Source organism: Tyto alba, unplaced genomic scaffold (genome assembly GCF_018691265.1).
Source record: "Tyto alba isolate M040663 unplaced genomic scaffold, T.alba_DEE_v4.0 Super-Scaffold_29, whole genome shotgun sequence".
NCBI lineage: Eukaryota > Metazoa > Chordata > Aves > Strigiformes > Tytonidae > Tyto > Tyto alba.
The window spans coordinates 6,915,834-6,929,805 of NW_024881303.1; the positions used below are offsets into that span (position 1 = coordinate 6,915,834).

Consider the following 13,972-nt stretch of genomic DNA (forward strand, 5'->3'; position numbering starts at 1 on the left):
TTCCCCCTCCAGGACCAAGAAGAAAATAAAGGAGCCACCAGCTGGCCGGAATTTTACATCGATCAGCTGAATTCAATGGCTGCAGTAAGTATTTCCCCAACGCTTTGGTGTTTGCAAACCCCACATGGGGCAGCAGCACAGTGGTGAGAATCTGTGGCACAGCCAGCGTTGTGCCCAAGAGGGTGACAAGTGTTGTAGCCACAAAGTTGTGACCTCCTTGTTCTCCGTCTTCTGGGTCTGTGGACCTCTCAATAATTTGGAGTTGATGGTAGCTTGCAGTTTGTCCCAGCAGTTCAGAAACCCCTGATGTAAGGTTTTTAAGAATATCCTCCATTAGACCACCAGATACAGCTGGAAAACAGAGTTTCTATGGCAGAAAGGACGTTTTTTATCTTGCCCCAGGCTGGGAGGCGGATGGCAAACAGCAGCTTTCTGTATAAAGCCACCAGGCTGGTTTTTAAAGACCCCGTTTGATTGTGCAATGCCGCTGGGGCACCAAGCTGCTGCGGTTGCTTTGAAGCCGATAGCTCCTGTGCTTTTTCAGGGATGCCTGCTACTGCCTTGCTCCCGAGACACCCTTCTGTGCTGGGCAGCCACGGTGAAACAGGACGCTGCGGGTTGTCTGTCCCATGAGGGACATGTTTAGATATACGTTTATGAAATACTTTCTTGTCAAGATCGTGCCAGGAGAGAGATAGAATACTACTGTTTTCTGTAGGAAATACAGTTTATTTCCTGCAAGTCTGCACAGTTCAGAGCCCCACCATGCTCGCTTCTGCTTTTGGAGGCTGAAGGTGCTGATGTTCGTGGCCACCACACTAGGGATGGGAGCAGCATGGAAACTGAGAAAAAAAAGTATATTTTTTTTTTCCCCCCTCTTTGCCCTGCTGTCATGGGGTCAAGGTGACAGGGAAAGTAGGGCTGGGTGGGGGAGCAGGGACGGGGGGGCGAGGCAGGAGGGAGCGTGCTGCTCCCCTCTGGGAAAGCAGGGACACACGGGGCTGGCCACGGGCTGCCAGGCCAAGCCCTGAGCCAGAGCAGAGCTTGTGATCAAAGCCTGCCAGAAGCCTGGAGGGTGGCTTTGATCTCCCTGACACGCTGCCAAGGAGGAGCTGGGTTAAATGCAGGGGTCAGCGCAGGTCTTTATATCTGCTGAGACCCTTTCTCAGTCCTTTGGCTTAGCCTCAGCTGGTGCTGGCAGGGCTCACCCGGACACCCCTGAAGGCCCAGCACCGTCGGATGATGCAGGAGGCACCCGGGGTGTCACTTTAGCTGTGGCCTTGGCTGCATAAATTGGAGTGAGCAATCTGTACCCTGTGCATGCCTGGGGCTGCAGGCAACCGTGGTACCCAGTTGGAGCTGCAAGAGTCAGGGTCCTGGCCCCCAGCTCCCCCCGGATAGCGAAATCCAGTGTGGGAGATGCAAAGGGTCCCCGACCCAAATGCACACCGGTGGGTTGCACTGGGAGACCTGGGAGCGACAGGGTGGGCAGGACCCGCCCGGCTGACCCTGAGCGTGGCTGCAGCATCCTGTCCCCTCCAGAATGTGGGGCGTCCCCTGAGCCCCCCACCTTCTCTGCAGGGGCACATGGGTACCCATTGGGATGCAGGGGTACCAGGGGAGGCTAAAGGATCCCTCCTTCTCCCCTGCCCCAATTTAGCACCTTCCTTCTGTGGACCCCAATTAGCGCTGGCTTAGCCCCCTGCATCCTCACAGCCCCCTCCAGCCCTGGAAACACATTTTCACATCACACAGATGTCACCTGCAGCATCTCTGAGCAGAGTTCAGCCAGATACTTTCTTATGAGATACTGTGATGCACTTATTTACCTCTTTCTTTTACAAAGTGTGTTTCCTGGAGGGTCGTGGGCTGTAGGGGATATGCCAGGATTTACATCCAGAGCCCATAAGTTGGGATGCTTCTTTCCTGAATTGCAGCCTTTCCCCCTCTCTGCTCTGAGTCTGAGGGTTGCAGGGGAACAGTCTCGAGCATCCTCCAACATGGGCTTGTCTGGATGAGTTGCAGGTCAGCAATTTGGGGTGACACCACTCTTACCTGCAGGGTGTTAACTCTGGAACGTAATGATCACACAGAACAGTGCTAAATGTGTCCTCTCAAGCTGGTGATCCAGCTGTGCCAGTCGTCTCAGGGCATTGAAGCCAGGGCTTGCTGAGAGGCGAGGACTGGTTTGGGGAAGAGGGCACTGGGTTCCTGTGGCCTTGCTCAGTACCAGCCAATGTTTATTTCCTGCTGCTTTGAAACAAAACCCAGGTGGCCGGGGAGATGCAAGGCCATCAGCAAGGCTGCTCCAAAGCCCATATGCATTGGGATGTCACTGACCTGTGACACCCCAAACACCCGCAGCTTAATTTCACATGTGCTAGCAAGTTGTCTGAGTGGTTGCAGGCAGCGTCTTCAGCCTGAAGCAACACGTTCACCCTGCTGTCCCTAGGTCAGGCCTTCTCCTTGCAGACTGCTGGGGTTTTTCCAAACTGCCCCTTTTCCCAAATCCTGCAATTGCCATAAGGATCTAGACTTTTAGACTTCCAGAGCCAGTTTAGGGCCCCAGCTCCATCACCACAGCTTGGCACAGCAGGCCGTGCATGTTTCGCAGGGAAACCTCCCCTCTCACATCTGCCTTTCTGCTTTTGCAGAGAAAATCGCTGATCGCTTTGGAAAAAGAGGATGAGGAGGAGAGAAATAAAACAATTGAAAGTTTGAAGACTGCACTGCGGACAAAACCAATGAGGCAAGTCCCTTCCATTTCCTGGCTTTATTGCCATGGTCATGGCTCGTGATTCATGTCCTTTGGTGAAATGGGGTTTAAATAAAAATATAAATGGGGCCTGCTAAGGATGAGGGAGGCGAGGACCATGAAATGCCACTTGCTTTTTTTGGTTCACTTCTTGTCATTTTGTTCCTTTTCCTTGGTCCTTTTAGTGGCTGAGAGCCACCAGGATCTTCACATCTGTTCAGGCAAATCAGGCGACTTCTTTTTTTTCAAACTTGCTTTTGTTCTCATTGGAATAGAATATAAAAATTCCTTCCAAATTGAATTTAATAAAAAAAATATCCAATTTTTGTTGGTCAACCAGGCCCTTTGTTTCAATTTCAACTTCTCTTGCACTTTTTAAAGGAATAAAATTACATGAATCTTCAGGCTTTTATGAAATACAAAAAAAAAAAAAATGTTGCCAGGAGGTTTTGATGGGGAGGATAAAGAATGGGTGGGACTCTTTCTGAATGTCTGTAGTTTTTCCTAAACTCAGTTTCTCTGGAGTCTGCATGCACAAACCTGCAAAACCTTTAAGATGCCTCAGGTCAACATTTTCTGATGGGAGAATCTTTCATGACCTGGTCTGGTTATGGAAGAAGCAGCTATTGCTTGTAATTGCATTCACCTCTTCCATTTCGCTTTTGCAATGGTTCTGGTGCTGGTACTTGGTAAGAAGTTCCAAGGGTCGAGGGTGAGCACCCAGTTTCCATGGAACCCTGACATCCTGGGTGCTGACTCGCCACAGTCCCCTGGGAGCAGGGCTGGAACCCAGCCATGAAATTTTCCAAAGTCCCTAAAAGTGGTTTGTGAGTCTGTCTCACTGGAAGCCAGAAGGATCCAGCAGACTTTATAGACAATTTTACCTGTTGGACCTGCTTTTACTCCCAGGGCAATGAACATCAAATTTCCTATTGACTTTGACTGGAAGAAGTGCAGGCTTTGAAGCAGAGAAATCAGTTTTCCCTGAGCCTGCAATTACCCCTTTTGTTGCTGCGCATCAGCATGGCTTGTTTTGAATTAAAATCATCCCAGAGCTGGGATGTTCTTGGCTCATTTGTTTTCCAAGCCCATGCCTTTTGCCAAACCAAAATACACCCGGCCTGGATCGCATCGGGCACGGAGGTCCTAAAATACCTGAGCAGCCTGCAGTGTTATGTCTGCCTGCTGTAGTGAATCTGCCTGGGGCACTGCCCTGCGTTTGCTGTCCACTTTCTGTTTAGCGGCATTGTAAGTCATCATAAAAATCAGAAATCAGAAATCCCCTAAAATTGGTGAGATGTGCCTAAGGAAGGAGAAGGGTGTGGATGCTGAGTCAGGAGAGGTAGCAGGAGGCAGAAAGTCAGGGACATGGGCTCAGCTGATGTCGGGGTGTCTGTGGCTGATGAGGAGGCCACTCCAGGTCTTGGCACCTTCTTCAATCCTGTGCAAAACTGGTCCCAACTGAGTGAGATTTAAGACCCAGGTTGGGGACTGAGAAGATTTGCAGCAGTGTGGCTGCCAACTCCAAACCCTGAGGCTTCTGCTGATGGATGGGTTAGATGATCCTCTTCCAAATACCCTAGTTCTGGACAACCTTGTGCAGATGATGCCTGGTTGCCTATACTACCAGGCGCTGATTATATTGATTTTTGCAACCCCATCCCTGTCTCTGGGCCATAGGAGTCCTGAAAGCTTTCTGCTATTCAAAGTCCAGGAAAAAATACATAAGGAGTCCCTGGGTTTACAACAACAGACAACTCAGCCCTGTTTGAGGGCAAAAGGGTCCTTTAGCATTTGAGTTTAAAGCCAAACCCCTTCTTTCCAACAGGTTTGTAACCCGGTTCATCGACCTGGATGGCTTGTCATGTATTCTGAACTTTCTCAAAAGCATGGACTATGAGACTGCAGAGTCTCGAATACATACCTCGCTTATTGGATGTATAAAAGCACTAATGAACAACTCCCTGGGCCGGGCTCACGTCCTGGCCCATTCAGAGAGTATTAATGTAATCGCTCAGAGTCTGAGCACAGAGAATATTAAGACGAAGGTGGCAGTGCTGGAAATCATGGGCGCCGTGTGCCTGGTTCCCGGGGGCCACAAAAAGGTACTGGAGGCGATGCTGCACTACCAGAAATACGCCAGTGAACGGACTCGTTTTCAGGTAGGTGGGTCTCAACTCACCCCTCAGCTCCCAGAATTCGACATTCTTTTCTCTTCCTCCTGCCAAATATCTAAACGCCGTTTGCAAATGATTTATTATGGCCATTTGCAACTCAGATACTCCGGGGATTACCTCAGAACCATGTCTGATGAGGTCTGCAGCTGAGCAGAGAGTGAGGAACCAGTCACTCAAGGCAGCACCCACCAAAAAAAAAAAAAAAAAAGCTTGCTTGTGCAAAGTCACTGGGATCACAGCTCTGCAAGGCTGCAGCACATCTGGATGGGCTGATGTTAGCCGAAACAAGTGCTGGGGTGGGCTGTGTCACAGCAGGCAGCAGCTGATGATCCATCACCAGTGGGTTGCTACGGGGGCTGTAGGAGCATCACGAGGAGTTGTTCCTGTACACATCCCCTGGCTGCTTGTGCAGCACTGGGGCTGTCGCTGGGCATTTAAGTGACACTGTGTGTTTGGCAGACGCTGATCAATGACTTGGACAAGAGCACGGGGCGGTATCGAGATGAAGTGAGCCTCAAGACAGCCATCATGTCCTTCATCAACGCAGTCCTGAGCCAGGGGGCAGGCGTGGTGAGCGCCGGGGCTCTTGGAGAGGGAGGTGTTCTGGTGGGTTTGGGGTGGTTTTATTTCAGTAAGCTTTCTGAGGATGTGCATCTTGCTGTGTTGACTCCACAACTGTCCCTTGCAGGAAAGCCTGGATTTCAGACTCCATCTGAGATACGAATTTCTCATGCTCGGGATCCAGCCAGTCATTGATAAACTAAGAGAGCATGAAAATTCAACCCTTGACCGGTGAGTAGTGACCCCCAGCCCACTGGTTATTTTTTGCCCTTGCCTTGCACCCTTGCTTTCTGGTTCCTGGACTTGGCCTTTGGGGAAGGCATGCCCCTCTTGAGGAAATTCTTTACTGTTGCCAGAGGGGGAGGGGAAAACCCCCGCATGGTTTTGCTGTGCTCTAACATAGGGTTGAGCTGGGAAGGATGTGCCATCAGGGACCTGGGGGATGCTGCCAGCCTCCTCCTCCCCTCCTCATCCCCAAAGGCTCCTTGGACAGGCTGTAATGACTGGGAGCTCAAGACTGAAGATCCAGTCGATGTTTCAAGTCCTGCTTGTCTCTGGGCCGCTGCCAGACTGTCTGCCTGCAATTTATTAATTGTCCCATTTGTATCTGCTTTTAACAGTCTTTTTTTGTTCCCCTTTCTTTCGTCAGGCACTTAGATTTTTTCGAAATGCTTAGAAATGAAGATGAACTGGAATTTGCCAAAAGGTTTGAGCTAGTGAGTATGAGACACCAGCACTTGATGTCACAGCTCCTTTTAAAAGCGCCTGCATGGCTTGGGACAAAATGCGGTCTTTTGGATAAAATTTGGATGTTGAAAATGTGTGTCCTGTTGCAACCTCCATCCTACAGCCTACTTCATCCCTCTTCTCCTCCTCCTTGCGGGGCAGTGGGGCTTGTCCGTCCGTCAGGCGTGGGGTGGGGATGGCTTGTGGGGCTTGGAGCTGAGTCTCAGGAAACAGGCGATGCCGTTGGCGGTCCAGTGGCCTGACCTCGCTTCGCTCCTGTCCACAGGTCCACATTGACACCAAAAGTGCGACTCAGATGTTCGAGCTGACGAGGAAGAGGCTGACACACACCGAGGCATACCCGCACTTTATGTCTATCCTGCACCACTGTCTCCAAATGCCTTGTGAGTCCCGGGGAAGGCGAGGAAACCCGCGGCTGGTGGGGGGCTTGGCAGCCCACATCTGCTCCCCGGGGGTGGCAGCGACCTCCCTGCTGCTCCCCTCACTCTCTCCCCTCCTTCACCTCCAGATAAAAGAAGTGGCAACACTGTCCAGTACTGGCTGCTGCTCGACAGGATTGTGCAGCAGATCGTCATCCAGAGTGACAAAGGGCAGGACCCCGACGCCACTCCCCTGGAAAACTTCAATATTAAAAATGTCGTCCGAATGTAAGTGCTCGCCCACCTTTCCCAGGGCTGGCTGCTGAGCAGCACCAACACAGGCCACCGTGGCTTTGCTGCCTGCTGCTCCAGAGGGTGAGAGGGCCGGGGCTGGGGGTTATCCCTGCCAGGTGGCATCACTTTGACCTCTTAAGCACAATGTGCAGGTGAATTAAGCTCAGGCCCTGTGTTCTCAGTGAGCTATTTCCCCCAATTGCTGCTGTCACTGTTCCTTACTCATCACTTAGTTACTGTCACCCTGTGATGTTTCTGCTCTTTGGTTGGACAAGCCAGCATCCCTGGGGCTGTTGAGACAGCACTGCATCCCAGCCTGCAAAACCCTGCTGGGGCAGGCAGAACAGAGATGTTAGAAATAGCACTTTGGGAGCCTTAAATCCCACTTCCCAGGCTTGCTCAGTTGTGTTTCTTGCTGGTGATGGTTGCTTGTTTACTGTGGTGGGGTTGTCTCATGTGCTACATGGCTTTTCCTTTTAGGTTAGTCAATGAAAATGAAGTGAAACAATGGAAAGAGCAAGCAGAAAAAATGCGAAAAGGTGAGTGATGGAGAGATGTATGGCGTTAACTTTAACCTTGGCACACATGGTAAGTTAAACAGATAACATATACATGTATTTATCTGGATGAACTCTGCAGGGTTTATAGAGTGGCTGAGATAATATCATGTTATGGGGCTCACAAGGGAAATGGGCAAAGCAGAGACTAATTTTTTCATGGGGAGGTCCTGGCCGGGGTATTAAGGCAGAGCACACGCTCCCTTTTCTTAACTGCACAGCTTCTCTGCAGGGCAGCGTGGGGGTTAGTCCCCTGTGCGCTGCTATTTTGCAAAAGGGAGGGTTTGTCACCCAAAAATGGTCTCATGGGGCTGTTGCAGAGCACACCGAGCTTCAGCAGAAGCTGGAGAAGAAGGAGCGGGAGTGCGACGCCAAGGCCCAGGAGAAGGAAGAAATGATGCAGACGCTGAACAAGATGAAGGAGAAGCTGGAGAAGGAGTCCAGCGAGCACAAGCAGGTCAAGCAGCAGGTGGCAGATCTCACGGCGCAGCTCCACGAGATGAGCAGGGTGAGGCCCCGAACCTCCTCCGCATTGCGGGCCAGTCCCAAAACCCATGAAACACCATGGGGTGATGCTGGTTAAATTCGGGGTGAATAAAAAATAAAAATTGGCATGGAGGTGTTTCTTGGGTTTGTCCCCCAGCTCTGTATGACCAGCCCCCCCTCCTCTTTCTCTCCCAGAGGGCGATCTGCGCCGCCGGCCCCGGAGGACCTCCCTTGCCACCAGGAGCTCCTGGTGGCCCTTTACCTTCTCCAGCTCCCGGATCCCTTCTTCCCCCTCCACCACCACCACCGCCACCCCCAGGGGCATGTCCGCCACCGCCTCCACCACCACCACCTCCTCCAGGCGGTCCCCCACCCCCACCCGGTCCCCCACCCCTGGATGGGATAATGCCTCCCCCCGGAGCACCCCTGGGCTTGGCCCTCAAGAAGAAGAGCATCCCACAGCCAACAAACGCCCTCAAGTCCTTCAACTGGTCCAAGCTGCCAGAGGTAAGCCGGGCAATAATTTGGGCAGTGAAACGGGAGGGGCCCGGACGGTCCCCCAGTGATTGAACAGCAGGTGGGCAGGGGACCCCCAGCCTGCAGTGCTCCCGCTGTCTTGCAGAACAAGCTGGCAGGCACTGTGTGGACCGACATAGATGACGCAAAAGTGTTCAAAATCCTGGACCTTGAAGACCTGGAAAGGACATTCTCCGCCTACCAAAGACAGCAGGTAACGGCAGGCCCGGGGCACATGTGGGCATCTGGGCAAGGCACCGCCGTTACGAGACCGCGCGGTTTCTTTTGTGGTCTCAAGGCACGTCTCCCATCATTATTTCATACCAACATGTTTGCCAGATCGACTCGATCTGCTTTATCCTCTCATCCGCATGCCAGTGCCTTTGCATTGAAGCGGCCGTTCACGGCTCGGTGTGCTGATTTCACCCCTGCCCACGCACCTGACCAAGTGTGTCAGGAAGATGGATCACAGGAAAAAAAAATAAATAAATAAAAAGAGGGAACGTATGAAAATAGCCCCCAGATGTGTCCACAGTTGGGTAATATTTTTGGATCACTCTTAACAGCAACTGCTTCATGTCTCTGTATTGGGTGGAAAATTTCTATCCCTCTCTGGCCAAGAAGGACTAAGTTTTGCCCACATCTACCATGGGTGGATCTCTTTTTTTATTTTTGTAGTGAGTCCAGAGCAAAATGTGAGCTTTGAACAAAGAAACAAATCCCAAACCAAAATAATGACACTGCAGGCAAGAGTCTCTACTTTTTAATCTCCTGCTCAAGCAGTATGGCCCCAGTTTGGAAGGCATCAAAGCACACGAAGAAAATTAGACACTTGTTTTACCCCAGACATGACCACGATGGGCAAAAGCAATGAGGTTTTGAAGAAAGCAGGAGAAAAAGCAAGGAAAGAGGCTGAAAAAGTCATGTTCACCTGCTGAACGTCTGGCTGCATTGCTGGGAGGAGAGAACAGCTTGTCCTGCTCTTGCCAGCCTCAGGTGGAGGGATGGTGCCGGGAAGGAGCGGACCCGACACATAAGCTCCTTAGGCAATGTGAGAGTTTAATCTCTTCCAGAGGCTAATTGGGGGAAAGATCAGGGTGGATTAGTGCAGGGCAAATATCAAGAGTAATCCACCAGAAGTACGTGCTGCCCCAGTCTGGTTTGGCAATAGGTGACCACAGTGCTGACTCTTTCCCCCAGCATTTTTGGAGCTTGACTCATGCCTACTGGAGGGCAAGACTGAAGAGGAGATAGAAATGGAAGGGAAGCAAGAATAGAAACCTGGTGTGTCAGCGGGATGGTTTGCCCTCTGGCTTGACTGCCTGAGTCTGTGAATCACCTGGTGCGCTGCGGATTATTGCCAGGCAGGAATTTAAAAATAATTTGGCTTGGGCAAGGTCCTGCTAGGTGAAGCGGCTAGTTTGATTCAGGGTCAGCAAGAAGGGAGAGATGCTGCAAGGAGCACTGTGACGCAGGCTTTCGCCCCAGGCGGGATGAGGACTAAAAGAGCAGAACGTGGGGGCCTGGGGAGTCCCCAGGGTGCCCCCGCTTGCAGTCCCAGCATGGGGAGTGGGTGTCTAGCTGTGTGCCCCAGCATTGCTGGCAGCACGGCCCCGCAGCCGGCTGCCGTGCACACACCAGCACGTGGGCACTTTGCATACGGTGTGGGGCTGGGGGAGCTCCGTGCGAACGTCCTGTCCCTGCGGGAAAGGAGGATAAACTAATGCCTTAAGCATTTGCAGCGGTTTTGAGCTCTAGCAAAAGTTGGTTGCTGTTCTGAGCAGGCGGTGGAGAAGCAGGGATTTCTCCTCCCTGTTCCCCCCTCTCGAGCCCTTGGCTGAAAATCACTTCCTTGGCGATCGCGCCTCTCACTTGTCCTCAGACACAATGTGGAACGTCAGGGCCGGCCTGCCTGACCGTGCCCCAGCAGAACCAGGGCTCCAAAATTGCGTGGCTGGCTGGTTCCTCACTGTGGCGGGCACCTCAGCAGGGTTTGGGAGCAGCATGCAGAGGTGTGCGTGGCACAGAGAGCTCTCAGACCCACCCCCCAAGTAGCTGTTGCGGGGCTGCTGGTGGTGGGAGTTGGTTATTTTTATTGCCACAGTGCCTGGGAACCCCTAAGTAGCGCACGTACCCGAGACTTAATGATGTACTTAATTTTAAGCATCTCTTTAAATGCTTTTCCAATGTCACAGGCTGGGATGTAAACGCAGGCTATAAAGTGAGTTCTGCAGCTCTCGGGAAAGGCCCTTTCCACACAGGAGGACAGGAGCCCTCTGGGCTTGCTGGGGCTCAGCCTGGGAGCATCCCTGTCCCACGCTGGGCGAAGCGTGGGTGCTTGCCCTGAGCTATCAGGAGAGCCTGTACCCTCCCTGTCCCATACGTAATACCAGCATTTACCAATCTTGCTGGATGTAACAGAAAAACCAACAGGAGCTCTGCATTTCAGGCTGTGGCGTGAGGACCCCGGCAGGGCTGGGTGTAGATGCTTAAGGACGTGCACGCAGTGATGGAGAGCAAGTCTAGGACCATCAGGATTTAAATGTGCTACACAGGGGTCTGCGCCTCCGTGGGAGATCTTTTGAGAGCCTGCAAGGGGAAGAGGCTGGGAGTGATGGTGATAAGTGGCAGAGACACAACCAGGGCAGTCCTGGCAGGTGCCGCAGCGGTGAGTGATGTAAAAGAGCAGGGGCCAAGTTGAAAAATACGTGTTGTTGAACCAGGGGCTTAGCAGTGAGCTGGGTGAGAATTAATCTCCCAAAAAAGGATGAAAGAAGAAAAGCCTCCAGCTCCCTCATGCAAGTGAGAGTGACCTGCACAGGGGCCAGGGGTAACAGGGGTGGGGGACGTTTGTGGGGATAGCGACAACAGACTTAAAGCTACTCCTTCTTACACCAGCATTCTGCAGCAGAGGCTGGATCATGGTTTGTGCAAGGGGAAGGGGTAGGAGCGAGGCTGGTTTGAGGTAGAGGGAGGGTTTTTGTAATGAGCCTTTTATCTACCTTAATGGATGAGGAGCCCTCCCTCTCCTGCAGCAGGAGACTGCAGCAGGACACCACCGTTTCCTTCTGCCCTCCAGCAGTGTGGAGCAGGTCTGAGCATCGTGGGGTAGATCCGAGCATCAGGATGGAAGGAAGGCTTCCTAATTAAGGGCCAGTTAAACAAACAAGAAGATACCCATTGCAGCTTGTGGGTGTGCTTTGTGCCTGCCCCATGAAGGAGCCTGGTGGGAAGAGGTTGTTTTATGAAACACCAATCCTCAACCTTAACTGATCCATGGAGTTAAATTCCACCTTTGCAACAGCCTCACATCCAGCTTAAATCATACAGGTTTTCATCTAACCTCCCTGAAGTACAGCAGTGGCAGCTTGCGTGTTCTTATTCAGGGTCTGCAGTTCCCCCTTCCCTTGCAAAGCCCCTGGTGTGGTGGCATTGCCAGAGCTCTGCTCCTGGGGATGGTCATAGCAGGTTTTGGACACATGTTTCTATGCAGATGGGTGCAATGCTGCCTCGGGGAACGCTCAGTGCCGCTTTGGGGTGCCCGTACCACACCCCACGGGTGCCCATCCCTCTGCTGAAGAAAGGGTCAGTCGCTCCTTTTTTTTGGCTGATGTCTCTTTGCTTCCTGGCACCTCTTGTTCTGCTTCTTGGCCGTGGCGTTTCTGTGGGCTCGAGGAAAGCCTGACATGTTGGTTTTTAGCCATCGGGCTTGTGATTGGCACAGCTCAGCCCCAGGCGGGTGCCGGTCCCCCAGCCCTGGGTGTTTGGTGGCATCTAACAGAGCCCTCTCCCATCCTCCTGCCCAGAGCCACGCGTGGGTCCTGGGCTGATCCAGCCTCAGCAGCCAGTCAGGGGAAAACCTGTGTAAACAAGGTTTCATTTAAAAAGGCAGCAGTGATGGGCTCTGTTTGGGGATGACCAACTCGAACCAGGCATGTGGGCCATTAGCCACTTTGGCACAGAGGGGCTGGAGGGAAATCACCCTTGTAAACCAACTGCATTTGGACCCACCTATCTCTTCTGCTCACTGCCTGTCATCTTTTATTTAAAAAAAGAAAAAAAAAAAATTTTGCACCTTTGAAACCTCCCTCCCCATCATGGAGCTGCTGGCTCTTCTCTTGAGCCAAGCACAAAAAAAAAAAAAAAAAAGATGCAGCTCAGGGAACAAGGAGGGAAAACCCTTGTGTGTGCACATGAGTATGGTACCGGCTTTGCTGCACATGCTTCCAGTCTGGTGGGAGGAGTGCAGCAGGACAGCCAGGTCTTTGGAGAAGCATGGTGCTGGTGGGGCATCAGGGTGGCATTTGGCCAGGCTGCTGATCCCTGGAGAAGATGGGTTGTCCCTGTCCGAGGAAAAGGCAAGGGGAAACGTGTTGCCATGGCAAACGGTAAAGTTTTGCTGCGGCCAGATTTGCTCCGGGATGAGCCTCTCGTTATTTCCACTTGAAAGCCCTGTTTTTCCTGGCAGTCATGTTGGCACTTCAGTCCCTCAGATTTGCAAAAACTAGCAATTTTCTTCCCCGGCACAGCGAGCTGAGCCGTGCTGTGCCTGTGGGCCAGCGCTCACCGACTCTCACACAGAGCAGTGGCAGGGCTTGGCCAGTGTCCTCCCACCTCGTTGCATGTCCCCTCACCTCCTGGCACACCAGAACCTTGACCTGATCCATTCCCAGAGCCCCCTCTCCCATCAACTTCTGCACATCCTTTAATCCTCACCACATTTTCATGTGCATCCCCCCTATTCCGGTGCTGGCAGACCCCGCGTGCCTCCCCGTGCCACCAAGCCCCCCGTGTTGCACCCTCCCCTTGTCTGTGCTTCTCTTCCTTTTGGTTTTGCCAAGATCACTGAACTGCATGTGTTTTTACTGCCTTTTTCCATGCTTCTGCTATGGCCGTAGGACTTCTTTGTGAACGGTAACTCCAGACAGGTAAGAGAGCATCCGCAGGAGCCCGGCACCTGCGAGTGGCGAGAGCAGGACAAGTGTGGGGATGGAGATGGGGGTTGGGAAGGGGGGTTAATGTCTGGCAGGGTGGGGGTTAAATCAGAGAGGTACAAAGGAGGAACAGCTTGAAAGTTGGTGCCAGGGAGGCTGGTGAGTAAGGAACTGCCCTCTCTGCTCTCTGATCAGACGTGGAAGCCAACATCTGAGTCCAGGGGTTAAATTTTCAGGTGTGGCTTAACACAGAGAAGCTCCTACCACTGGGCATTTTTGCTTGTCAGAACATGGAAATAAATAAACTCATACCTGCAGGTTGAAGCTCTCTGTTTCATCGTGGTCAGAGCAGGTAAGGCACACGAGAGGGGCAGCTGGTGGTAGGTGACCTTCCTTTACCTGCCACTGCCTTCACTCTCTACCAACCCATCCCAGCAGCCTCCTGCTTTTCATAGCTGTTGGGTTTTTTTTTCATTCAAACAAGAAAAAGAGTAAACAGTGGGAATTTCTTTGCTCACTCTCAACCCGTGCGGTGGCAGTGTGCCAGCTCTCCTGCGCTCAGAGACGTTTAGTGCAGATCTGTAGC

At 52.2% G+C, this 13,972-nt stretch overlaps 1 protein-coding gene across 6 annotated transcripts in view; it reads left to right on the forward strand.

Moving 5' to 3' along the window:
• Positions 1-13,972, forward strand: part of DAAM1 (dishevelled associated activator of morphogenesis 1) — a 97,345-nt gene that overhangs the window by 64,200 nt on the left and 19,173 nt on the right. For 5 of the 6 annotated variants that reach the window (XM_042799145.1, XM_032992467.2, XM_032992469.2 and 2 more), the window contains 13 exons: positions 13-84; positions 2,655-2,749; positions 4,584-4,917; positions 5,392-5,502; positions 5,621-5,724; positions 6,143-6,209; positions 6,506-6,623; positions 6,749-6,887; positions 7,374-7,432; positions 7,771-7,958; positions 8,132-8,443; positions 8,559-8,666; positions 13,351-13,380. In XM_042799145.1, coding sequence (XP_042655079.1) covers positions 13-84; positions 2,655-2,749; positions 4,584-4,917; positions 5,392-5,502; positions 5,621-5,724; positions 6,143-6,209; positions 6,506-6,623; positions 6,749-6,887; positions 7,374-7,432; positions 7,771-7,958; positions 8,132-8,443; positions 8,559-8,666; positions 13,351-13,380 — 1,737 coding nt within the window. The remainder of the gene's footprint in view (positions 1-12; positions 85-2,654; positions 2,750-4,583; positions 4,918-5,391; positions 5,503-5,620; positions 5,725-6,142; positions 6,210-6,505; positions 6,624-6,748; positions 6,888-7,373; positions 7,433-7,770; positions 7,959-8,131; positions 8,444-8,558; positions 8,667-13,350; positions 13,381-13,972) is intronic. The other variant, XM_042799146.1, reaches the window with a different exon arrangement.